The sequence below is a fragment of the Sapajus apella genome, unplaced genomic scaffold (assembly GCF_009761245.1).
Source record: "Sapajus apella isolate SASKATOON/1434 unplaced genomic scaffold, GSC_monkey_1.0 scaffold48, whole genome shotgun sequence".
Taxonomy (NCBI): domain Eukaryota; kingdom Metazoa; phylum Chordata; class Mammalia; order Primates; family Cebidae; genus Sapajus; species Sapajus apella.
In genome coordinates, this window is record NW_022436988.1 from 15,125,880 (window position 1) to 15,152,752 (window position 26,873).

General features: G+C 40.5%; 1 protein-coding gene across 11 annotated transcripts in view; it reads right to left on the reverse strand.

Annotated features, from left to right (window-relative positions):
* The window catches only part of CEP112 (centrosomal protein 112), a 641,834-nt gene that overhangs the window by 114,112 nt on the left and 500,849 nt on the right, over positions 1-26,873 (reverse strand). For 10 of the 11 annotated variants that reach the window (XR_004257837.1, XM_032242004.1, XM_032242007.1 and 7 more), the window contains one exon: positions 24,895-24,984. Coding sequence is in view for 10 of the 11 variants with exons in the window: in XM_032242004.1 (XP_032097895.1) it covers positions 24,895-24,984 (90 nt within the window). In the remaining variant the exon portion in view is untranslated. Of the gene's footprint in view, positions 1-11,391; positions 11,905-24,894; positions 24,985-26,873 lie in introns of those variants that run through there. The other variant, XM_032242011.1, reaches the window with a different exon arrangement.

Sequence of the window (26,873 nt, forward strand, 5' to 3'; positions counted from 1 at the left end):
CGTTTTTCTTGTACTTCTGTGTCCTGTCTCTTTATTTCTCGGATCCTATGCCTCAGCACAGCATAGGGGACAACCCATGACCCTGTGGGGCCCTTAGCCCTACATTTATGGGGTATAGGTGATATTTTGATACATGCATACAAGAAGTAATGATCAAAACAGGGTATTTAGAATATCCATTACTTGAAGCATTTATCATTTCTTTGCATTTCAAATCTTCCCTTGTAGTTTGTTTGCTTGTTTTTTGAGACAGGGTCTCACTCTGTCACCCAGGCTAGAGTGCAGTGGTGCAATCATGGCTCACTACAGCCTCAACTTCCTAGGCTCAGGTGATCCTCCCACCTTGGGCTCTTGAGTAGCTGGGACCACAGGTGGGTACCACCATGCCTGGCTAAGTTCTGTATTTTTTGTAGAGAAAGGGTTTCACCATGTTGCCCTCCCTGGTGGTAATGAATATTAACTTGGTTTGGTCCACTTAGATATACATGAAAATAGGCTCCTGGCCAAGGTCAAGAACTGGCTCCTGTCCAAATATGACCCTCAGAAAAGGGCAGAGCTCCACAGCTGAATCAAGGGACTCCCTGGCCTCTCCATCAGACCCGACTTCCAGAAGGGCCTGAAGGACAGGATTATCTTATGCACACTCATGAACGAGCTGCAGCCTGGCTCAGTCCCCAAGATCAACTGCTCCATGCAGAATTGGCACCAGCTAGAAAATCTCTCCAACTTCATCAAGGCCATGGTGAGCTATGGCATGAACCCCGTGGACCTGTTCGAGGCCAACGACCTGTTTGAGAGTGGGAGCGTGGCGCAGGTGCAGGTGTCTCTTCTCACCCTGGTGGGGAAGGCCAAGACTAAGGGGCTGCAGAGCAGGGTGGACATCAGCATCAAGTACTCAGAGAAGCAGTACTTGACAGGCCTGGTGGGGAAAGTGAGGCCGGCACAAGGAAGAGGAATTCTGAGTTTTGAGGGCTAAGCCTCACCCCTTTCCATGCTAAATCTGCCCCCACCCCCACACTGTGGCCTCAGTAGGTTTTTTTGTTGTTGCTCAGGCTGGAGTGCAATGGTGTGATCTTGGCTCACTGCTGCGCCACCTCCTGGGCTCAAGGGATTCTCCTGCCTCAACCTCCCAAGTAGCTGGGATCATAGGTGCGCTACTATGCCCAGCTAATTTTTGTATTTTTAGTAGAGATGGGGTTTCACCATGTTGCCCAGGCTGCTCTTGAACTCCTGGCCTCAGGTCTCCCCAAGTGCTGGGATTACAGGCATAAGCCACTGCACCTGGCCCCTCAGTAGGTTTTACGGGGCTCCCAGCCCTATTTCTCCCCTTCTGGGCCTGACCAGCTATACTGCTCTGTCTGCCCTGGCCACATGCTCCGCCAAGTACTACCCAGGGGCCCTACTCCATGAGATAATGCGAAATACGACTGTGGACCAAACAAAATAAGACTTCCGTTTTTAAGAAAAGAAAACAAAACAAAACAAAGTACAATTTCTGTTAGAAACACATAAGAATGTAGAAAAGATAAGTACACTGTTACTGACTTAGACAAAAGCAGTGCAACTTTAAGAAACAGTACTGGGAGAACAACAGTTATGTTAGATTGAGCAAGAGGCTTCATCTTCTAATCTTTCTTTCATGATTATTTTCACTAGTGTGCTCTTTCAGGAATGTCTCTGTGCATTCTTTATAAAACTGTTGCCCAGATCTTTTTTTAAAACACATCAAACCAACAAAGGTCAAATAAAGAGCAGGAAGATTTTGTTCTTTCCGCTGAAGGCATTTCTTTAATATTAAAAATGTACTGAAATGTAGAAATCGTATTCTGATGATGTCTGAAAAGAATTCATGGTAAAGAGTAAAAAGACAAAGAAAAAAGCTTTCCACAATCACTGGTGGCTGAGGGCCATGGATCCTCACTGGGGCAGCTTTTTTCTTTGCTTCAAATGGCAGAAAAAAATTCACGATTTAAAATTAGAAAAACAATCCTAAACGTGTGTGGATATCACAATGAATGCCACTCTTTATGTTTATTGGCCCACATGGTAAAATATATCATGGTGAAAATTCCAGCTTCATTTATAAGTGAAAACAAACTGAAAGGGCATCTTTTCTTATTTAGATAGAGTTCTAGAGGGTTTGTTTTTGCTTTATTTCCAACCACAAGAGGCTCCTATCTGAAGGATCTTTCTGTGTAGCTCGAGTGCCCAAGTTGGAAACGTAGGTCACTATAGCAATTTCATTCCCTCTCTTTATCTTGCGCATGTATTTAAAACTAACGTCGGCAGCAGAAAGGCTAAGATTTTAGGGATAAGGATACTATTTTATCTTGCATGATGTTAAGTTTTTTCATCTAGCTTTGAAAAAACTCTTTTTCTCCTTCATTTTGATGAACTGAATTCATCTTGCTTCCTCGTGGCCTTAGGAAGCTTTAAAATACGAAGACAGGTGAGACCAAGTGCATGTACTAAACGCGGCTTATGTGATCTTTGTCATATCCAGTAATCTTGGAAATATAAGGGTTGTTGTATTGTAAACTTAGGTTAATACATACTTTAAATGTCCCTTAAGGCAAAGTAGATGTTTAATGAAATGAGAACTTTCAGAAGACTTGTCTGAGATTTTATTTAGTCTACACATGGTATAGCTCAACTTAGTTTGTGGATCACATATGGTAACCATAAGAAGTCTGAGAGAAAAAGCGGGGTGGCCAGTGTGGCTGTCTAAGGATTAGGTGCAAGGCATAGAAGGTAGGCTAGCCTTAGGTATAGAGGCCTTTAAACTACCATGTCAGGATTTGGGGAGCTCCCTATTCTTAACTTAAGCGATTCTGAGCCAACTGGATGGTAGAGACTTGGTGGTGGTTAGGTGAGAAAGCGGATGGTGGAGCTGCCGAGGAAGCCCAGCCCACAGCCCAGCACAGAACTAGACATCTGATTTTATGCAAGCTTTCTTCTTTGCTTCTCCTGATCAATGCTGAACGCCTAAGAGTTCACCAGAAGTAGGCTCTGTTTTGTGGAGAACACAAAGGAAGAATCAAACCCTATCTTCAAAGAATTCACAGTTTTGGGGGGAAGCAAAATTAACCTATAAACATTATACATCCAGCTACAGGGAAACTGAGTGTAAGTAAAATAGACATTTGGGGAAAGAAAAAGATATTTGGGTATGGCATTGCTTGGGAAGGTCTGTGGGAGGTGAGTCTTGAGCTGTGCTCTCAAAACTGAGTAGCAAATGGACGGGCAGACGTTTGGCAAAAGGAAATTCCAGGTGAAGGAAAAAACACAAGCCAAGGCAAAATTGAGCGTGGCTGGTGTGAGAGCTGAGCACCCACTCGGCTGAGGGCTTGACAGGAGATGCTGGGGAATGCTTAGAAATAATATTGGACAGTCTGTTAATTAAGTTTTAAGAGAACTTAAAAGTCTGGCAGAGAGGTGTAATAAGTGAGTGGGAGGCAGTTGTTTTTCTGAGCAGGGGAATAACATTATGACAATGGTATTTTAGGAAGACTGCCCAGATGTGACGCAGCTAGGAAGAGGCCATTTCGTCCAAATCCAGGGTGATTAGGAGTCAAACAAAGATGTCCATGGGGAGAACGGAGAAGATGAGTAGAACTCAAGTGACATTTTGGAGGTAGAAATAATATGACTTGGTGATGAAATGGTTATAAGATGTGGTTGATGCAGCAGGTAGAGCCCAAGACAATGAGTGCCAAGGTTTCCAGTAGCCTTCCTCTCAACCCTGATAACACCATCAAGGACTCAGTGCCCGCAGTGAACTATCTTTGATACCTTTGGTTTCTTGGTTTCCACTTGTTTTAGTCAGCTCAGGCTGCTATAACAAAGCACCGTAGACTGGGTGGCTTAAACAATGAACATTTAGTCCTCATAGTTCTAGAGGCTGGGAAATCCAAGATCAGGGTACCAGCATGGTCTGGTTTGGGTGAGGGCTCTCCTTATTGTGTAGCAGAGAGACTGCAAGATTTCTCTTATGTATATGTCTTTTTGTAAGGGCATTCCTCTCACCATGAAGGCCCTACTCCCATGACCTAATTACTTTGCAAAGGCCGCATCTCCAATGCCATCACACTGGTGCTTACAGCTTCAATATTTTGGCGGCATGGGAGGCATTAACATTCAGCCCATAAAACCACCTCAGTTTTAATGCCCTTTATTTCCACACCATAGGTTTTTTTTTTTTGCCCCCACTTTGCTGTGTCACTGGCCTCCTTTCCATTGGCAAGCCTAGTCCTACACCAAGCGGCTGAGACAGTGCAGGTCAGGACAGGAGGTACATCAGCTAGAGACAACTGAATTCTTCTTGCTGTTGCAGACCCAGTATCAGGGGCCTCAGGCCAATACAAGGCTGTGCTTCATCAACCCAGTCCATATGCATGGGCTTCTGACTGTCCTTCCTGGCTGCTGCTCTAGGTCCCTGCTAGAATTAGAGCTCAGGGCCAACAAAAGATGGGCCTGGGACACTGCGGGAGGTTTTGTGGAATGGAACTTTCCCTTTTCTTCTGATATGAACCTGGAAACACAGGCCCAGGAACTGACTGGGAAAGGGAAAGTTCCAGTTTCTGGAAACACAGGCCCAGGAACTGATAGCAGGTATTTTGCATCCATGAAAAGGACAATTTGCAGAGAACGGAGCCAACAATAAGGGAACAGAGTTAAAAAAATGAAGACAGAATAATTGGCTTTTGGTCATGTAATTTGAGCTATTGGATTAAGCCTCCTCCCTTGAAGCCAGTACTTTCTCAGTTTACATGAACCAAACATTCTTCTTATTGATTAAACCATTTGTTTTTCAACCAGTTATTTCTAATAAATTATTTGACTGGGGCTGAGAATTCCTGCCAAGGACCTAGACTTTGCACCCTATGAGCTGGCCCCAGCAGTCCCCAGCAGTCTCCAGCAAGGTAGTGAGGGCCACTAATTTAAACTCTGCCACAGTCTACGGGCTGGACTGGATTGCTTCAGGTACTGACTTCTGCCCCAACTCCCAAACCAATTTCCACATCTCCAAATATCTTGCCTACCTCACTGTTCATTTGCCTCTCAACTCTGATCACTCAAAGCTTGCCTGCTTTCTGCATTAATGAATTAGTTTCTTCGAGTAGTGTCTTGGTGACTTAACCTGGAATTTATACACAAAATCTTATGTTGCTGGGTTTTTTGGGCCAAACCCCAACTCTGGGAACTCCCTGACACCTGCATGCCTTACCCCTAGGCTACCTTCTGTTGCTACAGAAAGTAAACAAGAGTAAAATACATACACACTGTTTCGATAGGATCATCTACAATCATGCTATTTAACCTCAATGGACCTTCTCCATTGCTGGTAAACCTTTAACTGGTCTTTGTTTTACATAGTGTGGGGGCCTTTTTCATACAATGTCTATCTCCCAGGACACCCACATACTTAGCAGCTAACATTACTGATGATCTGCTGATGACTGATGCTGGTGTAATCCAGGGCTCATTAGTCCCTTATGCTGGGTAATACTTAGGGAGCACCACAGAAAATAACTTTACACAAAGACAAAGAGTTTAGTTATTTGCTATATGTCTTAATTGATGCAAGCCATCAAAGTAGGAATTGCAGAGAACAAGGTATAACTCAATAAAATAAGTAAATGGAAGTGATTAAAGGACAGAGACACTTTAAAATAAGTGTTGCCCAATTTCCTGAAAACATAACCAGACTGCTTTGCAAAAGAAATCATAATGGTTTGCTTTTAATTTTTCCTAAAGAGCACTAATAACAAATAATGGAAAGTTCAATTGATAATTAAAGAAAAAACACACTTCACTTTTGGGCATTCATAGTGAGGCAGTATTCTTTTCAAATTATTATACTCTGGCAAGGCATCCTCAAGGTACTTGGTTCCTTTGTACTTTTCCCCGCTGTATTTCAGATTTTATATCAATGAAACACAATGAGTAATTCCTTCTCTTTGGATCTTTCAGGATATTATTTAAATGCTGGCATCTGGTCTAAGGGAAATTTAATGCTAAGTCAGAGGAGTATTTGAAAAATAGTTTACATCTGGTTTTGTACTACCCATCCCTGGAAGCATGCAGGAAGGGTGGAGGAAATGAGCACACTGCTGGCTCTCTGGGCTGTGGTGCTGGTGGGGCTGGTCTTTGGTGTAATGCATACCACAGCATTCCCTTTTATAAAGTGAGGGATTAGTGCCACCTTCTTTGTAGCAATGTCGTGACCTCTATAATGCTTCTTAAATTGAGGACAATGATGGACCCACCAAGCCTTAACACATGATCTAAATCTGATCTGACAGTACTTAAACCCAGAAGTCCAGAAGGCTAATGGTTGAACAAGCTTGGGAAAATGTCCAGGGAACCAAATGTAGAAGCCTGATGAATTACGGAGGAATCACAACTCCAGGGCAATGGAGGGTGGAATAAAATGACATATCCTGAGTTGGTATCTGTTATAGGATTGACTAAAACTGTGTTCCCAGTATCATGTGCTAGAAAGCAATATATATATATATATATATATATATATATATATAAAATTTTCACTTGTACTTCTATAATTTAATATATTAAGGATACGATTTTTAACATTTGTGCTCTTACACACGTACACATACACACACGCACAAGCTATTGAGAGGAATCTCTCATAGAGGCTAAAAATTAGAAGCAATGTTTTAGGGTGGTCATTAGTTTTAGATACATGTATATAGTATTGTAAATTTCTAACACTTAGACAAGCTTAGAAACCTGATCAAAATCAGTTTGTGATATTTGCATACTGAGGATAAAAACTTTTTTTTTTTTTTTGAGACGGAGTTTTGCTTTTGTTACCCAGGCTGGAGTGCAATGGCGCGATCTCAGCTCACTGCAACCTCCGCCTCCTGGGTTCAGGCAATTCTCCTGCCTCAGCCTCCTGAGTAGCTGGGATTACAGGCATGCGCCACCATGCCCAGATAATGTTTTGTATTTTTAGTAGAGACGGGGTTTCACCATGTTGACCAGGATGGTCTGGATCTCTTGACCTCGTGATCCACCCGCCTCGGCCTCCCAAAGTGCTGGGATTACAGGCTTAAGCCACCGCACCCGGCTGATAAAAACTTTTAGAACCATGAAGAGCAAAACACCCAATAATGAGTCACTGCAGGACTCATGGAAGTCCACTAGCAGTGAAGTCTGACCTGTGGCAGCCACCGTAGTGAGGCCGATGCCTGCACCATTCCCTTGGACACTTTGTTTTTTTAAGACTGAGTCTCGCTCTGTTGCCCAGAATGGAGTGCAGTGGCGTGGTTTCTGCTCACTGCAACCTCTGCCTCCCAGGTTCAAGCAATTCTCCTGCCTCAGCCTTTCAAGTAGCTGAGATTACAGGCACCTGCCGCCATGTCTGGCTAATTTTTGTATTTTTGGTAGAGATGGGGTTTCACCATGTTGGCCAGGCTGGTCTCGAACTCCTGACCTCAAGTGATCTGCCCTCAACCTCCCAAGGTGCTAGGATCCCAGGTGTGAGCCACTGCACCTGGCCTCCTTGTGCACTATTCTTAGGGGACCTACTCCATTTCAGTAAACTACATGTTGGTGATAGGGCCAATGTTTATTTTGGTTTTGGCTTGTAAACAATTCACACATCAAAAACATCTCTGCCTTGCTCCTTCACTAATCCCCAGGGCCCTTCAGGTATGCTGAGCTGTTCAATATACATATTAAGCCTTCAGCATTAAGTCAGGAACTTTCTACCCACATCCAAGAGACCTTATTACCCCTGTGACTTGTATTTCAGCATTTTTCTTTTCCTAACTCAGATCCCCACCTGGAAGATCTTCTGTTTGTAGTTAAGCACTAAAAGTCTATATAATTCATAACCGCAAGGGCAGAGAAGGCAGAGAAAACTCTAAAACCACCTGACTGGATATGGCTTTTTGGAAGCAACATTCCTGGGATTATACAAAGCACATTGGTTGCTGGGGGAGCACCAGAATGAAGCTCAATACAGACAACTGGGGAATCAACTCGCACTACGGTCTTTGAAAAAACAACCCGTTATTATAAAGAAATATATCAAAACAATATAGTAGATATATAGATAATATGAATATATAAATATCTACTATGATTTCTAAAGGGAAATGTATTTCTCAGATGTCTGTTGGGGTTGTTTGGCTGAGAAGGGGGTGGGTAAAACAAAGAGACACAGCTGGTGGAAAGAGAAAGATGATAAGCAGGTGGCAAAAGGGAAAACAGTCAGTGGGGTCAGAATCCGAGGGTCAGACCACAGGGTGACATCACAGGAAAGAGACTCCTGATTTTACTTTAGGAGCTCCCGAAGGGGAAATTGGCAGGTAGCATCAATAAGGGGAGAAGTACCCACCTTATATTGGGGGAATGTTACTTCTCAGAAAAGAGGATCTTGCCCTGTGTCTAAGAGAGCCCATGAAGGGTGTAAGAGGAAAGGGCCAAAAAGTCTCTTGGTGACTGACGTAAGGACAAGAAGAATGGTGCTTCTGTCCTGCATATGCAAGAGGACTCTGAGGCTTTCTGTTTCTATCTCATTGGTACAAACTCCCTGTACCAACTGGAGATAAACTGTTCATCTTCCATGTGGTGACGGTTGACTGTGGAACAAACAGACATACTATATCCACCAACACACAACATGTGTGTGTCTGTGTGTGTATGTGTGTGTGTGTGTGTGTGTGTGTGTATATATATATATAGTCTGTATGTATGTGTGTGTGTACATATATAGTACATGTGTATGTATATATATAGTACGTATGTGTATGTGTATATATATATAGTACGTATGTATGTGTGTGTGTACATATATAGTACATGTGTATGTATATATATAGTATGTATGTGTATGTGTATATATATATAGTACGTATGTATGTGTGTGTGTACATATATAGTACATGTGTATGTATATATACAGTATGTATGTGTATGTGTATATATATAGTACGTATGTATGTGTGTGTATACTCCTACTATAATATACTCACTGCCTTCAGACGAGTCTTAGACTAGTGGAAATGACAAAACATGCCCACAGGTAATTATAATGAAGGTGCTATGTCTGAACTCAACAAATGTAGTTATTAGAAATCCTCAGGAAACAAACTCTTTCAGTGAAACTTAGGCATTCTCACTAAAGATAAGAAAAAGACAAGGACACATACTATCACTGGTACTACTTGATATGGAAGTAGAGACTTGACCAGTGCAATAAGACAAATATTAATAAATAAGGATGAAACGTAGGAAGGAAGATACAAACATATATCTATTTAGGAATGATATAATTGCCTACTTAGAAAACTTAAGAAATCAGCTGAAAAATCATTAGAAGTAATGTTGGTAATAGTTCTGGTGAGACAACTGTATTCCTAAATACCAGAATTATCCACTTAGAGAACACAAGAGAAATCTATGAAAGAAAAATATACCAAAATATATATTGGGAATAAGTATAATAAGAAATGTACAACACATTAGGATAGATATCAGTTGTAATGAAAAACCTAATGAAATGCAGAGATGTAAAGTTTCTGAATGGGAAGACTCAATATTGCAAAGATGTCAATTGTCCTGAGACTAATTCATAAATTCAATGTAGTCACAATAAGACAATGGGATTAAAAAAAATGAACTCTACAACCTTAGCCCAAGATTTATGAGAAGGAGAAAATTCTTAAGAATAATGAAGACAATTCTTTAAAAAGATGATGAGAGGAGACTCTCTTTATAGATAATATTTACTACATATTAGTACTCTTCCAAAAGGTTATACTTGTAATACCCGATTGAATCTTCACACCAAATTCATAAGGTACCACTATTAATCCATTTTCAAGATAGGGAAACTGAGGCAAATCAAGCAAGTAACTTGCTTGAGATTCCATAGCAAAGTGAGTGGAAGTGGCAGAGCTGGGATCTGCAGCCAGGCACGGTGGCTCACGTTCTTAAGTACCATAATAGACGGCCCATACTGGCACAGGGCATTGATGAATAGAAAAGTAGAGAAAGTCCCAGATTTACACATGTATCAAAAATTTGATTTTTGAAAACCATGTCATTTCCAAAAAATGGGAGAAATCTATCTCAGTCAATACATGGTATTAATAACTGGCTATTTGGAAAGGAAACTAGTAAGATTCCTGTATTAGTTTTCTATTGTTGTAACAAATTACCCAAAGTTAGCAGCTTAAAACAACACAAATTTATCACCTCACAGTTCTGTAGGTCAGAAATTTGAAGGAGCTCAGCTGAATCCTCAGCTCTGGGTATCACAAGGTCAAAATCAAGATGTCAGCTGGCCTGGGCTCTTATCTGGAGGCTCTGGGGGAGAATTCACTTCTAAGCTCATTGGGGTTGTTGTCAGAATTCACTTCCTTGGCGCTATGGGGCTGAGGTTCCCATTTTCTTGCTGACTGTCAGCTGGGAGTCTCTCTCATCTCCTTGCAACTGCTGTTCCTCATCATGTTGTCCTCTCCCTCTTTAAAGTGGCAATGGTGCAATGGCTTTTATGCTTCCAATCTCTCTAGCCACCCCCGTCCCGCTTTGCCACATTTGCCACATTCTCTGCCTCCAGCCTCAGAAAGTTCTCTGCTCTTAGTGTTCATGTGTCTGAATCCGGCCCACCACCTGGATAGTCTGGGATAACCTCCCTTTTATAAGGTCGCTGATTAGTAAACTTGATAATATTTGCAAAATCTTTTGTGATGCAATGTGCATAGTCACAGATTCCAGGCATTACAGTATCTTTATCCCACATAACGTAATAAATTTGAGGTAGATTAAAGAGTTAAATGTATAAAATGATGCTCTCAAAATTATAAGAAAATAAAAGAGACTATATTTCATAATCTAGGTTAGAGAGTACCTTCCTAAGCAAACTTGGAAACCATAGAGAAAAAGAAGATAATCTTCTCAAAAAATTAAAATATTGAATAAAAAAAATTAAAAGATAAGCAATTCTGAGAAAGTATTTGCAACTCATCTAACAAATCATTAACATACAGGCTATGTAAAAAATAAACTTTTCTTTTTCTGGAGATGAAATCTTGCCCTGTCACCCAGGCTGGAGTGCAGTGGTGCAATCTCGGCTCACTGCAACTTCCACCTCCTTGGTTCAAGCAATTCTCCTGCCACAGCCTCCCAAGTAGCTGGGACTACAGGCATGTGCCACCAAGCTCAGCTAATTTTTGTATTTTTAGTAGAGACAGGGTTTCACCATGTAAACCAGGCTGGTCTTGAACTCCTGACCTCAGGTAATCAACCCACCTTGGCCTCCCCAAGTGCTGGGATTACAAGTGAGAGCCACCAGGCCCAGCCAAAAAATAAGCTTCTATAGATCAAATTAGAAAAACAAATCAATAGAAAAAATTAGCAATAAATATGATCAAGCAATTCATGGAAATGCAAATGCTTTCCACTTTTAGTAATGAATGTTCACATAATCCATTCCCAGATCTGTTTCAAAATGTTAGACAAGGCATGGAAGAATTATGGGGTCAAGATCCTAGAGATGACATAAATCAGGAAAACTTGTAAACCTGGCATGTGGGGACATTTTTACGTGGTGGCCTTTGCCAATTCTAGAGTGGTTGGTGAGAGGCTGAGAAGCTGAACAATCTTTTAACAGTTTCACACACAAAAAATCCAAAGAGACAAAAATTGCAGTCCAGGGCTCACTGAGGGGGAGTATCTGATAAAATCCCTATGCTTTGAGTGGATTCCAAAGGGCTACACTCTAGGAGTTGGAGTGAATTGGAAATAAACCAGCTCTCTCCAGAACTGAAGTTAAGCTTCAAGTCATCTCAATCTCTGAAAATAAATTAAGGCTATTCAAGATTACAAGTGCTGCTACCTGTCTATCTAGAAACAAATGTAAGTTCTCTGGAGGAAATTAACGTCACCCTAGGTCTTACATTGTTTCTATAAATTTTCATGTAAAATATCTGGCACTCAATCAAAAATAGCCAGACTCACAAGAAAGCAAGACAACATGATGAAAAGCCACGAGAAACAAAAGACAATGAAACAAGGTCCTTGTGAGCTCCAGATAATGGATATGAGACTTAGACTTTATAAGAACCAAGACATAGGTTCAACAGAATAAGAAAAATGATTGTGAATTTTGATACCAAATAAGTAACTTAAAAAGAACTAAGTAGAAAGTCTAGCTTTGGAAAATATAATAAGCAAAATTAAGAATGATTTTAACAATAGGTTAGACACAGCTAAGGAGAGAATTACTGAGCTAGAGGCGGCATAAAAATAAAATATTAGAATAAATGTGGACATAGGAAACAGGGCTAGAAGGTCTAATATAAACATAATTATATTTCCAGAAGGAAGACAGAGAGATAGCATTAGGCAGAAGTAAAAATAGAAAATCTAAATACCATAACTACTAAAAAAAGTATATCCATAATTAATTACAGATCTTCCAACAAAGAAAACTCTAGGCCCAGCTGGTTTCATTAGTGAACTCTACCATATATATTACAGGTCCACCACCACATCCAGCTAATTTTTGTATTTTTATTAGAGATGGGGCTTTTATCATATTGGCCAGGCTGGTCTTGAACCCCTGATCTCAAGGATGCACCCACCTCGGCCTCCCAAAGTGCTGGGATTACAGGCTTGAACCATCATGCCTGGCCCCCCAAATATTTTAAAGGAAGAAGGGATAGCAACTTTATACAAACTCTTCCAGAAAATAAAGAGAGAATACTCTAATTAGTTTTACGAGGCCAGCAAACTTTAATACGAACGTCTGATAAGAACATTATAATAAAAGAAAATAGGCCAATCTCCCTCAGTTTGTCAATTTCTAATGTCTTCCAGTCTGTGAATGTAGTATATCCCTCTACTTTATTTAAATATTTATTTTTCTGTTATGTTTTATATTTTCTATGATGATATCTTGAACATCTTCTGGGTAGGATTTACTCCTATTTAACATATCATAATGCTATTTTTAATGGCTTTTTTTTTTTTTTTTTTTAAAGACAGGATCTCACTCTGTCACTCAGGCTGGAGTGCAGTGGCATGATCTTGGCTCACTGAAACCTCCACCTCCTGGGCTCAAGTGATTCTCCTGCCTCAGCCTCCCAAGTAGTTGGGATTACAGGCACATGCCACCATATCTGGCTAATTTTTGTATTTTTAGTAGAGATGGGGTTTCACCATGTTGGCCAGGCTGGTCTCAAATTCCTGACCTCAAGTGATCTGCCCGCCTTGGCTTCCCAGAGTGCTGGGATTACAAGTGTGAGCCACTGTGCCTGGCCTTAAATGTCATTTTTATAAATTGCATTTTCTCATACTTTGTTGGTGACATATAGAAATATGATTGACTTTGTATAGATTCCCTTCATCACAGTAATGAATTTTCTTTCTATTCTTACAGAGTTCATTTTCCATTTTTAAAATCACAAGTAGATGTTGAATTTTCTTAAATGCCTTTTCTCCATATTTTGGAGTAATCATATGAGTTTTGTCCCTCATTCAGTGAATGCAATAAAATGTACAGGTTTATTTTCTAATGTTATTGATATAACAGTAATAATAATATTGCATTCCTGGAATTAATCTCATTTGTTATCCTTTTTAACCTTTAGATGCATTTTGGTCTACTAATATTTTGTTTAGGAGGATTTTTTCTCCTGAAAAAATGTATAGTTTTTTTTTTTTTTTTTTTTTTTTAAGTAACTACAAGTTAAGTGGCATCTCAGAATGTTTGGCACTTTTTTTCTGAACATGACAAGCATAATCAGTAGTCACCAAACATTTCTCTCTGCTGACTCACCCTACCTTCTTTTTACCATCACTGTGTTGATCTCTTTACTTTCTCTTTCCACCTGTTCACTGAACTCTATGAATTCAGTGCTTAGCAGCTGTCACAACAGGAAGCCTTGATAGAACACCTGTATTCCTTTTTATCTTCCTGGGAAACTATATTTGATCACCCAGGTTAATGCTTGATAATTCTGCTTGCCCACCAATTTTAAAAGGTGATATAGAACACATCTTGGTTTTAAGTTTTTTTCTATGTTATTCTTTAAAAGCCTCCATAATTTACTTGTTTGGAGTAACTCATGTATTTTGATCAAAAACATAATTTTTAATAAAACTAAAATTAAAGCCAAAACTGTTTTAAAAATTAAACCGAAAGAAATGAGAATATACCACAAGATTACTGCATTCTAAGAATAGATGATGAGACCCACCCGCAAGGCAGGCCCAGCCTGCTTTTGAACCCTTCAGTCCCAGGTCAGAGCCCTGTGTGATCCTGTGGCCCTCCCCCTGGTCTTCATCACCCCTCAGTATTCACCGTAGGGATGAAGAGCCACTTCAACAATGCAGAAAATGCTTTATGGAAAAACAGCTGCAGTGATGCAGTCGATGCTTTGCTGACACATGGATTTGATATGTCAGCAAAGCACAGGATTAAAAACATGCAGCAAGCACATAGGGGATCCCGCCGCTTCTCTCCTCCCCCAGCACAGACAGCCCAATGAGGTTAAAAACAAAGAGACTCTCAAGAAAGCAACGATGAAACAGAGCACGTTCACACCAGAAGAGTGCTTTAAGTGATCCTTTAAAAATGTCTGCAATCATTGTATGTGTATTTAAGTGAGGGTTTTGGGTACAAGTGTTTGACTTGCTTTGTCACCAAAATCTCTCTTAGAATAACTGATTTATAAGATAGTTTTATAAGAAGTGTATTTAATAAAAATACTAATGTCCTTGACACTGTGGTTCAAGGTTTTTTTTTTTTTTTTTTTTTTTTTACAGCCCCCTCCCAGAAACCAGAGGCAAGTATTCAAACTGTCACTGAGAAGAACATGTGGCCAAAATTAAATGTGGTTCTATCTCTCATAACAAGTCTTAGAATGATGCATCATACCAGCTGTCTGGGAACAAATGTATTTTGTTGGCATGGGAACAAAAGACTTAGTCTGAATTTTGTCAATAAACTGTGGTTATTAAAATTACTCAAAATAAACCAGAATAATAACCATTAAACATGAAAAGTCAATAAGAGTCTTTGAATTACATTTCTGTTGCAATTCCTGTTTTCATAATATGCTTTGGGATAAAACATAGCTTTGAGTTGTTAGTACTTTTAAATAGACTTCACTGCAGATGAGTTAGCCAACAGCAGCGAAGACTGTGAAGTTTTAAAATCCTTTATGGAAAATGGAAATTAAAGCTTGGAAATCTGTAGAAGGCCAATTCTTTTTAACAATTGTCACAATTATTGCACAATTGATTTTCTGTCTCTGTAGCATCTTCTTTAAGGCTGTCTGTGACTCCACAGACTTGTTGGTTGCCCTTGATGATGACCGAGGTGGTTTAAAGATAAGCAGTGCTATCCACTGAAAGCTTTAAATGGATTGATTTGGTTCTCCTAATATCCACGCTACTCCCAGATAGATCACTGGGCATTGTGGGGCGCAAATAAACTCTTTGGGAATACAAATGATACTAGCTGTAATGGTATAATAGGCAGAAGGAGCTAAGGCGCTTCTAGAGACGTCTAATATGACCTGAAAGCTACTTGTACTAACGGGACCAAGTTTTATTGTTTAAAAACCCAGAGACCTAGGAAGGAATCAGCAGAATGCCAAGTTCATCTGTAGAGAAAAATAAAGGACTTTTTGGTGTCTTTTTTGCTTTGGCCTTCTTAGGAGAGATTTGAAAGGAAAATCTGCCTTGTTTTAGAGGACAGCAGAAAGGTGGGCCACATGGGGAGGCTGCTGGAATTTTGCTTTCTCTTCATCTTTCCCTGACCTGTGAACCCTTTTGGTGCTATAATGTCTGAGGAATAGCTGAGGGTCCAGAGCAGCCACGAACGATCCTACCAGATGAAATGATCACCCCAGATGAAAATGATAGAGGAATATCTTTAATATTTGTTTTTTAAAAAGTCTAGACAAGAATACACTAGGAAAAAGTAACTTAGAGTATGTTTAGGAGGCCCAGTACCAAGGGCCTGCGATCAGTACCCAAGTTCAGAAGCTTTTGGAACTCTTTGTCCTCAAAGTCCCTGCGGCCTGTGAAGCTGCTAATTCTTCCTCCCTCCTTCTCTCCATCTGTCACCTTCCCTCTCCCTCTTTCCATCCCTTCTTTCCTCCTCCCATTAATTCACCGAGCACCATTGGGCTGGGCTAAATGCTGGGATACAAGGATAAACATGACACAGTCCCAGCTCAGGTCCCACCCTCATTGTACACTACCTACTGAGGGATTTGATGGAAAAAGCTTTAATGGGTGGGGGCGGGGCATTTTAGTCCTTTCTCACACTGCTATAAAGATACTATCCAAAACTGAGTAATTCGTAAACAGAGGAGGTTTAATTGACTCACAGTTCTGCATGGCTCTGGGGGCCTCAGAAAACTTACAACCGTGGCAGAAGGGGAAGCAGGCACCCTCTTCACGAGGCGGCAGAAGGCAGAGTGAGAGAGAGAAAGAAAGGGGAAGAGCCCCTTATAAATCTATGGGCTCTCATGAGAACTCACTAACACAAGAGCAGCCTGGGGGAAACTGCCCCCCATGATCCAATCACCTCCCCTCAGGTCTCTCCCTCAATACCAGGGGATTGCAATTCAAGATGAGATTTGGTTGGGGACACAAAGCCTAACCATATCAGGGGGCCACAGAAAGTGCTGCAAGGGCACAGACAGATAAAAGTGGGACATCAGGTGGGCAGGGCTGTTTTGAGGATGGGGGCTTGGGAAAGCAAAGACCTTACAGAGCAATTCAATTCAACAAGTGCTGGCGGATGCCATGAAGATGACAGACTAGGTGCTTACCGTAAGGGGCGTATGTAATGTCTAGCGGGAAACTCTCTTTGGTTTTCCTGGCTTTACCCTGGCTCTGCTCTTCCTGCCCATTCCTTTTCAATCCCCTTTGCATGCTACTCTACTTTCTCTGGTCCCTTGACTGTGTTACTGCCTATTAATCCGCTCATGGCCCTCGTATATCCCTCTATGCTCTTCCTTGTCAATATTATCCAAAGTTCTGGGTTTCTGCTATATCTGCATCAAGATGACTCTGACATGTTTACAGTCCTAGGGCTCCTTCTTGACTTCTGGATTCAGATTTTCAATAAATGTCTCCAAATGAAGGTCCTCCTGCTAGCATCTAGGATGTAACATCTAAAAAAATGACAGTGTCATTGCCCACTATACACAAGCTTATCAGTTTAAAAACACGGGATTATTTTCAACACATTCCTTTCTTCCACTTTCTACATCTCTGTATTCTGTGAATTTTTCCTTTTTAAAAATTTTTATTTTTTTGAGACAGGATCTCCCTCGGTAGCCCAGGCTGGAGTACAGTGGTACAATCTTGGTACACTGCAACCTCTGCCTCCCTGGCTTAAGGGATCCTCCCACCTTAGCCTCCTGAGAAGCTAGGACTACAGGTACACATCATCACACCTGGCTAATAATTTGATTTTTTTTTTTTTTAACACATGGGCTTTTGCCATGTTGGCCAGGCTGGTCTGGAACACCTGGACTCAAGCAGTCTGCTTGCCTTGGCCTCCCAAAGTGCTGGGATTACAGGCATGAGTCACCACGCCCGGCCTGAATTTTTCCTTTAAATGCATCTTCACATTCACTCCCTTCTTTCTACTCCTTTTGACAGCATCCAGTTCAAGTCTTCCATATTTCTCTTGTGACCAGTGATGTGAATTTTAGTTCCATAACCTCTGAATTGGTCTCCTTTCATTTCTTGTTCATCTTCCCTGCTGGACTCATGCTTATAAAATATAACGTCAGTCACCTAGCACTCCCCAGCAAAGAAAAAGACCTCCATTGCTGACAACTACTTTCTAACAAATGACTGAACTCCTCAGTATTCTATCCAGAATTGGCTGGTGGTCCTGACACATACCACAGCACTCAGCAAAAAGTTGACTCAGTGGCCGAGCACGGTGGCTCATGCCTGTAATCCCAGCACTTTGGGAGCCAAGGCGGGTGGATCACGAGGTCAAGAGTTCAACACCAGCCTGGTCAATATGGTGAAACCCTGTATCTACTAAAAATACAAAAATTAGCTGGATGTGGTGGCGTGCACCTGTAGTCCCAGCTGCTAGGAAGACTGAGGCAGGAGAATCGCTTAAACTCAGGAGGCAGAGGCTGCAGTGAGCTGAGATTGCACTCCAGCCTGGGTGACAGGGCAAGACCTGGTGTCTAAATAAATAAATAAGTAGACAGTAATAAAGGATCCCTCTTCCCTTTTTTTTTAGTGGATGAAATGAACAAAACTAACTTTCTGGTCCCCTTTTTAATGGACGGCATGAACAAAACTAACTTTCTGGTCTTGTTTTCCTCTTCACTGATATCACACCTCCTGGCCAAGATGTTACTCAACATCCCTTGAATACTCAGCGTGTTCTGCCCCTCACACTGCCCTGTAACTAGAATGTCCTTCCTCTCTGTTAATGCCCAACCCAGGTGTTCCCTTCTCCTCTACAAATAATGATAATCATACGCGTTGCATCTCTGTGATATTTTATAGTTTTTAAAGTAGCTTTACACACTTTATCTTGTTTTGGTGTTCCCAAGAACCCTGTGGAAAGATATTTTACTAACATTTTACTGATTAGGAAGCCAATATCCAGAAAGGTTGAGTGACTTACCCATGATCACATGGTTAGCGGTGACAAAAGTGGACTGAGAACCAGCAGCACTTTTCCCACTAGATATGGCAGGCCTTGAAGCCTCTTCTGTTTGCTTTCCCTGTGCCTTGGTGAGGGTCTCTGGGACCCTGCAACCCAAGAGTGAACCCCACTAGATCATGACAGTCCTTGACGCTTCTTCTGTTTCCTCTCCCTGTGCCTTGGTGAGGGTCTCTGGGACCCTCCAACCCAAGAGGGAACCTTTTTACTCACCCTGCAAACCCTAAACACACGATTACCGTGGAGACTGTCTTTGGTCACTAGTGTCTCTCCTAAATTAGTTGATGTGTCTAGGCCTTAAAGATGAAGTTGGTTGCTGCAAAGTTGTGATTGAAATGTTAAAACGCAAGTTTTAGCTATTATAAAATAAGTTGAGTCACGTGTGCCTGCACAGTCCACACCTTTAACGCTTGGAAAACCAGATGAGACTTAGAACTAAACCAGCTGGCTGCAAAAAAGAAATACTGAGCACAAACCCAAAGAGAACCCCAGGGGCAGCCCAAGACAGCAAGACAAGGTAAGGCCAGGTACCTTCAACAGAAGGCTGGCAGAATGCTGATCCCTTCTGACCAGCTTTGGAAAGACTCAGTTCCCCTGGGGGCTGCAAACTCTAGAAACAGCTCCAAATTAGCAAGTGCCACACACTGCCTAGGCAGCGGGACCCTAACCTCTTCCTGGTTAAAGATCCTCCCCTTCCTTCCCATAGCATTAGGGAAGATGGAAGGAAGGGCCAGTGCTTGTGTTCTTTCTGCACACTGTGATTCTGAGCCTCCACACCATTTAGAAAAAGAACCAACTTCCATTCCATGCCTGGGGTCTACAATTTTATATATATCCCATAAGCTTTGATACATATCCCATTTACTCTATCAGACTGTAAACTCCTTGAGGGCAAAATCTATAACTTATTCACATTTGTTTCTTCTCAGATATAACACTGTTTAGCAAAGTACCCCTGTTAAAAGAATAAAATGCTGAGTAAAAAGACGCTGAGTCTCCCGTGAAACACTCAGCATTGTATTTTATTTATTAGAACGTCTCTAAAGTATTGTTTATTTCTCACTAATTTGTTTAATAAAATAATAGGGAAACTGAGTGATCAATGTAATTAAAGCTATTCATACTTTCAAATTTCAAGATAGCCAGTTTGAAGCAGGGGTTTTGCTCTGTGTATGTTAATATTCACACAGTGGTATGTTAGAATCTGACATTGTTTGGTATCTTTGTGATAAATACATGCTTTACACCGTGGTAAGACTAACAAGTAACTTTTAGGCTATATATTTTCTTCCTTTTCTTTTCTATAATTTATCAGGCCAAATGATCTAGTCTCATTGTGAATAATGAAACATTGTTTGCTCCCCATTGTGGATAATGAAACTAAGTGAATTTTAGTTTTACCCATAATGTTTTAATCTATACCTGCACCCGAGTGACAGATGGCATATATCCATTTTACAGAGTGTTTAACACAGTGGAAAATAATATGCTGGGAGTGAGCAGATAACTTGCAGACCTACCCTGGCTCTGCCACTACTGTGTTGTACATTACAGAAGTCACATCCTTCCTGATGACTCAGTTTCCTTGCACAATGAAGTCTGACTCAAGCTCTGATCTCCCCTTCTTTGATGAAATTATGGGGTTCTTGCTAAGATTATACCTGGAATTAGAAATTATTACCTCCTCCTATGAATGAAAATAATGGCGATTTTAAATTAGTTTATTGATTAGAGAAAAGATCACGTTTTTGTAAAACTGACTTAGAAAATTTATTTTCTGATTCTATTTGTGTTACTTCCCTTGAATCTGCCCAAGGAGCAAATTGACCCTTTGTGCCTCCCAATGAGCACACCTTCCTGGGGACTCTGTGTGCTGATCTGTCCGTGTGTGGGGACAGAGGAGAGAGCTGACGGCACCAAGGCAAGTGCTGGGCAGCAGAGATACCACCCATCAAGACCTGATGAGAAGCAGCTTTTTGTTTTTAATTAAAAACATAACTTTTAAAACGCCTCATTCATTTTTTGTTTTTATAGAATCAAAACACAGAAATTTTTCTTAAATGAAAACCAGAAGCCATTTAAACTTTTTTTTAAAGCAAGCAAGTTAAAAAAAAGCAGCTTAGGAAATTGTCTTTTGTAATTCTGCCAGTTTCAATTTTGATTCCTTATGCAACTAGTGTCAGGATAATAATATTTGCTTGAAAAGAAAGAGAAAGATAGTCCTAAGTGGCTGTTTCAAACACATTTTAGTTGTTTGATTGGCTGATGTGTGACTAGCTACTGTTACTGAAGTTGCTTTGATGAACAACAAAAAATAAATTCATCATTTAGATATCCTTAGTAAAGTCATATATAAGCAGATCCTAAAAAGTGTCTATGATAATACTTCTAATTATTTTTGACTACTTCTGTTAGTGTCACAAATTTAAAGGGAGACATAAGTCAAATTTAGATAAAAGATTAAGTTAAATTAAATATAGATGAATAGTATTTATTAAATGTCTATTATTTATTGTTCAGTTTCATTGAAACAACTGGTTTTTTTTTTTTCTAGCTACACCCTAGGACCTTGTGGAAAGAACCCAACATCTCATGGTTGCAAAGATTATGAAATATTCAGCTTTACCCATGGGTATTTCCTGATATTTCTTTAGTAAACTGTAGCCTAATAGAAGATATCAGGAATTAGTGTAAGAAATATTCTAAAAAGCTATTGTCACTACAAAGATGAAAGCAACTTTGATGATCAAAAAGAAGTCAATTAAAAAAGACTGAAAGTAGTTCCTGAATCCTCCTCTATTGTTCATTTGGGATTTCTTAATTTCCCTATTCTCAATATATTATGGAATTTTCTGTGTGAAGCTTTGCCATGAATTAAGTTGATGTCAACAAAAGTTTTACCTTAAGTCATATTTTACCACAAACTAGAGAAGCCCCAGTCCTCCAGGGAGCACCTTTTCCTGCCTTTAAGAAGCTTGTCCTTTTTCCTTCTTTTAGTTATAAGCGTCATCCACAGAGGATGGGGCTCAGTTGACCTTCAGTGACAATTAGACCTGCTGATTTGACTAGAACCAATCCATGCTCCCAACTGAGGAGGCATTTTCATCTCCTTGACTTGGTATGTGATGGCCAAGTCTGCTGTGCTTGTGTTTCCTTTGCTCGTTGCTTTTCTCTGCCCATGAAAAGTCAATGGCATTGGCTCCTGTGCCAGGTATCAGGAACACAATGTCTGCTTTGCTGCCATTCTTAATAAGTTTAATTCCTCGGCCAGTGGCTCATTCCTGTAGTCCCAAGCACTTTGGGAGTTCGAGGTGGGCGGATCACCTGAGGTTGAGAGTTTGAGACCAGCCTGACCAGCATGGAGAAACCCTGTCTCTACTAAAAATACGAAAACTTAGCTGGGTGTGGTGGCACCTGTCTGTTATCCTAGATGCTCGGGAGGCTGAGGCAGGAGAATCGCTTGAACCCAGGAGGCAACAAGAGTGAAACTCCGTCTCAAAAAAAAAAAAAGTTTACTTCATCTATCATTGCTGTCCAGTTTTTTTTTTATTAGCTAGATATGTAACTTGAAAATTGTCATGAAAGGAGCAAAAGTTTGGAGTTCAGATAAACCTGGATCTGAATACTCCTCTACTACTGTGTGACGTTGGATGAGTTACTCAATCACGCTGGATGTTAGTGTGCTAGTCACAAAACTCAGATGATAATACTGATCTTATGTAGTTATTGTGAGAATTAAATGAACTAGTATGTGTAACATTTCTCGTACAGTGTTTGTCATCTTGTCAGCATTTGATAAGGTATAGTTATTATTAATTTTTTTTTTTTTTTGAGATGGAGTTTTGCTCTGTCTCCCAGGCTGGAGTACAGTGGCGTGATCTTGGCTAACCGCAACCTCCACCTCCTTGGTTCAAGTGGTTCTCCTGCCTCAGCCTCCTGAATAGCTAGGACTAAGGTGCCTGCCACCACACCTGGCTAATTTTTATATTTTTAGTAGAGACAGCGTTTTGCCATGTTGGCCAGGCTGGTCTCAAACTTCTAACCTCAAGTGATCTGCTTCCCTCGGCCTCCCAAAGTACTGGGATTACAGGCGTGAGCCACTGCGTCTGGCCTAGTTATTATTACTTTTTTATTTTAGTATTATTCTATTTTGTTGTCCTATTGTTGGCTGTATTACAAAGACACTGTATAAAAATGTCTATAAAATTAAATGAACTAGTATGTGTAACATTTCTTGTACAAACACTGTACAAGAAATATAAGAAATGTTACACATACTAGTTCATTTAATGAATTTTTCATTAATGAATTTAATGAAATTTAATGAATTTAATCAGAGAAGCACAGCCAGAGCCCGCACTACTTGTGAACTTCTTGTTTTGTGATGTAATAAACTGCTATATTTTTTATGTCAACCATGGGTGGGATAGTCTGTTACTTGCACATAACTGAAACAGGTATGCATACACTTTTTGCCGTTGTTTTTGTTTTTGAGATGGAGTTTTGCTCTTGTCACTCAGGCTGGGGTGCAATGGTGAGCTCTCAGCTTGCTGCAATCCCTGTATCCCAGGTTTATATATACATATAAAATGTATATGTATATATGTATATTTATGCATATCTTATATACGTGATATGTACATATACATGTGATACACATACGACATGGAATTATAGGAGGGCAAGTCAACTCAGCAAGCATTAATAGTCAGCATCTATTAAGTGCTTACTTCCATCACTTTGTACAATCCTCTACCGTGGGATCCCGTTTGTAAACATCTCCAGAGATTAAAAAAGAAAGAAAAAAAGCTTCCTTATTAGCCTTACTTTTGCATTTATCCTTCCCCCAAGGTCAGAATGAGCTAATCTAATATGCCAATATTCCTGTACCGAGTTTTACAACCAAAGTATAAACATCTATCAATTCCTAGGACTGTTTCTGTTCATAATGGATTGGTGGCACTTAGATCAACATTAGCAATGCCATACTCAATGGCTGAGGACCATGCATTTATAAAGGGTTTCATCAAGACTCATGGTCCCTATTGATATATGTTGACTTTTTACGTTAAATTGTCAAAATTATCACTAAGTGTAATTTATTATAACCAGAAGAGTTGGGTGAAAATAATGCTGTTATTTAAAAATAAAATAGGTCATTAGCTATTGTCATAGCCATACTATTCTGGGTTATATTACATTTATTTTGAAAAGAAAGGAAAGAAAGAAGAGCAAACTAAAATTCAAAAGAAAACATGATTTTATGCCTCTTAAGCAAAATAATATCCATTTATTTTGAAACAATGACATAGCAGACACTATTGGCTGCACATTCAACTCTCCATTTCCCCTTCTTTTTGTTCTGGTTTTCCTTCTTCTCCCAGTTTCATCACCAGCAGGTGGATACTGATTGGTCTAGCCTAGTCTACTCAGTTCTTTTGCCAGGGATTGGACATGCCAGGCTGACCATGTGACCTTCTTTGGCCAATGACATGTAGAGGGAGGGGGTAGGTCCCAGGAAAGATTTCCTTACTCATTAGACGGAGACCCTAGAAATTGACAGCCCCTTTCTGCCTCTGGATAGTGCAGATCTGGGCAGGATGCCTGGCACTGCTGCAGCCATCTTGAAGTTGCTTCTAGAATGAAGCCAGCACTGGAGGTAGAGCCATGAGAATGCAGAGATGCACAGCCAGAGCCTATACTACTTGTGAACTTCTTGTTTTGTGATGTAATAAACTGCTTTATTTTTTTATATCAACCATAGGTGGGATAGTCTGTTACTTGCACCCAAAGCATCTTAGCTGAAACAGGTATGCATACACTTATTTTTTGTTGTGGTTGTTGTTTTTGTTTTTGAGATGGAGTTTTGCTTTTGTCACTCAGGCTGGAGTGCAATGGCGAGATCTCAGCTCACTGCAATCTCTGTATCCCGGGTTCAAGTGATTCTCCTGTCTCAGCCTCCCAAGTAGCTGGGATTACAGGTGCACACCCAGTTAATTTTTGTATTTTCAGTAGACATGGGGTTTTGCCATGTTGGCCAGGCTTGACTCAAACTCCTGACCACAGGTGATCCACCCACCTCGGCCACCCAAAGTACTGGGATTACAGGTGTGAGCCACCACACCCAGCCGCACACACTTCTTGACCTAGAGAAAGTAAACAAGAGAGTCAAATAGGAAAGGAAAGGGTACCTGTTCCTGTGACTCCAGTTCTCTGTGTTGTAATTTTTTCTCTGCACATCGCACCTGGTTAGAGCGGTTTTCTAGTTCATCTTGTAAAACCTGAAATGGTATAAAATAAACAATCATTAATAATTAGGATACTTGAAAAAATAGTTTTACACCATGAACTGGCACTAAAAAGGCCTCAGATCTCTAGTTTATTACTCTTGTTCCAACGCATTCAGGCAAACAATCTGAATTATGTGTGTCAGGCTAAGATGTTTTCTGCTTTAAGAATACCTAGTATAAAAAGTTCCAAAGTTATAAAATAGACAAATTAGCAGACGTCAATCACATATTAAAGTATCTTGTATTTCCAGCACAGAACCACAAGCATATAATAAAGTGTACGTAATAAAGCATAACACTATTGTAATTAAAATGACTCTCTCAGGACACCTGCAAGGTACACTTGCACTCTGAATATCATTGCGACAGGTAGGGATTCTAATATCTGACCAGCATAACATTTTTCAAAATTATATTATGATAATTTGAGTAAATTATAGTAGTCTTAAAGGAATTTTTTTATAAAGTCAGAGAGGATGGTATGGAATTTGTGGCGCTTATAAGAAATGGACAGAGGTGAACTCTTTCAGTTGCCAAGTAGCTGTTTGAAATAGAACTCAGGTTAATATGTGAAATAGAAACCATAAAGACCAGTAATTATCACTGAATCAATTACTATGTTAAGAGGTAACTAGACTTTTTTTCTAGTGTATCATTGTTTTACTGCCCTTGAAGAATAAAACATTTACTTCTATTCTGCTTGTTTCTTAACGTACAGATGGGAGATAGTATTTAAATAAAGTTGGTGTTTTAAAATGTAAAAAAAAAAAGTTTCCATGTACTATTTCTATAATTACACTGGATTGTCCATTCAAACAATCCAGTGTAATTATAGAAATACTACACGGAAAGTTACAGTGAACAGAATGCATGGGGTGGTAATAGCAAAGGGGTTCAATTCACAAAATTCAATTCATCCAGCCAATATTAGTGAGTTCCTGCTCTATGTCAAGAATTGCAATAGGTACTCTAGACATAGCAGTGAAGAAAACAGACAAATCTCTGGTCAAGCACTGTGGTTCACACCTGCAATACCAACACTTTCAAAGGCGAAGGCAGGAGGATCACTTGAAGTTAGGAATTCAAGACCAGCCTGAACAACACAGCAAGACCATTTCTACAAATTTTTTTTGTTTAATTAGCTGGGTGTGATGTGCAAACCTGTGGTCCCAGCTACTCAGGGTGCTGAGGCAGGAGGATCACTTGAGCCCAGGAGTTTGAAGCTGAAGTGGGCTATGAGTGTGCCACTGCACTCCAGTCTGGGTGACAGAACAAGATACTGTCTCAAAAAAAAAATCCTTGTATTCACATGCTTAGATTATAAGGGGGTGGAGGTAGGCAATAAGCAAACAGTAAGTGTGTTATATATCAGTGATGGGTGCAGAAGAAAAATAAAGCAGGGAAGGGGACATTCTGGAGTGGTATGAGAAAGGGGGACTGCAATTTTAAACAGATGGTCCAAGAAGGCCTAACTGGGCAAAGACCTGAAGGACAAGAGAGAGCAAGTCACATGTGAATTTCCATAGGAAGAGCCTTCCAAGCAGTGGCCACTACATGTGGAATGACTCCAAGGTGGTGTGTTTGTGGAAGCCATAAGGTCAGTGTTGAGAGTGAGCAAAGAAGCAGCAGTGAGGTCAAGGACTTAACAGGGTTCAAGTCACATCAGGTCAGTGGAGTCTCACAGGTCAAAGGCTTTAGATTTTGCCCAGAGGTAGATGGGAAGCTGCTGGGTGGTGGGGAGCAGGTGCTGCTTTCATTGCTGTCTGAGGAGCAGACTGAGGGGCAAGGCAGAGGCAGGGAGCCAGGCAGAGGCAGGGAGCCGGGCAGAGGCCACTATAACACTGGGAAAGGGAAGATGGAGAACAGGGCCAGGTGGTATC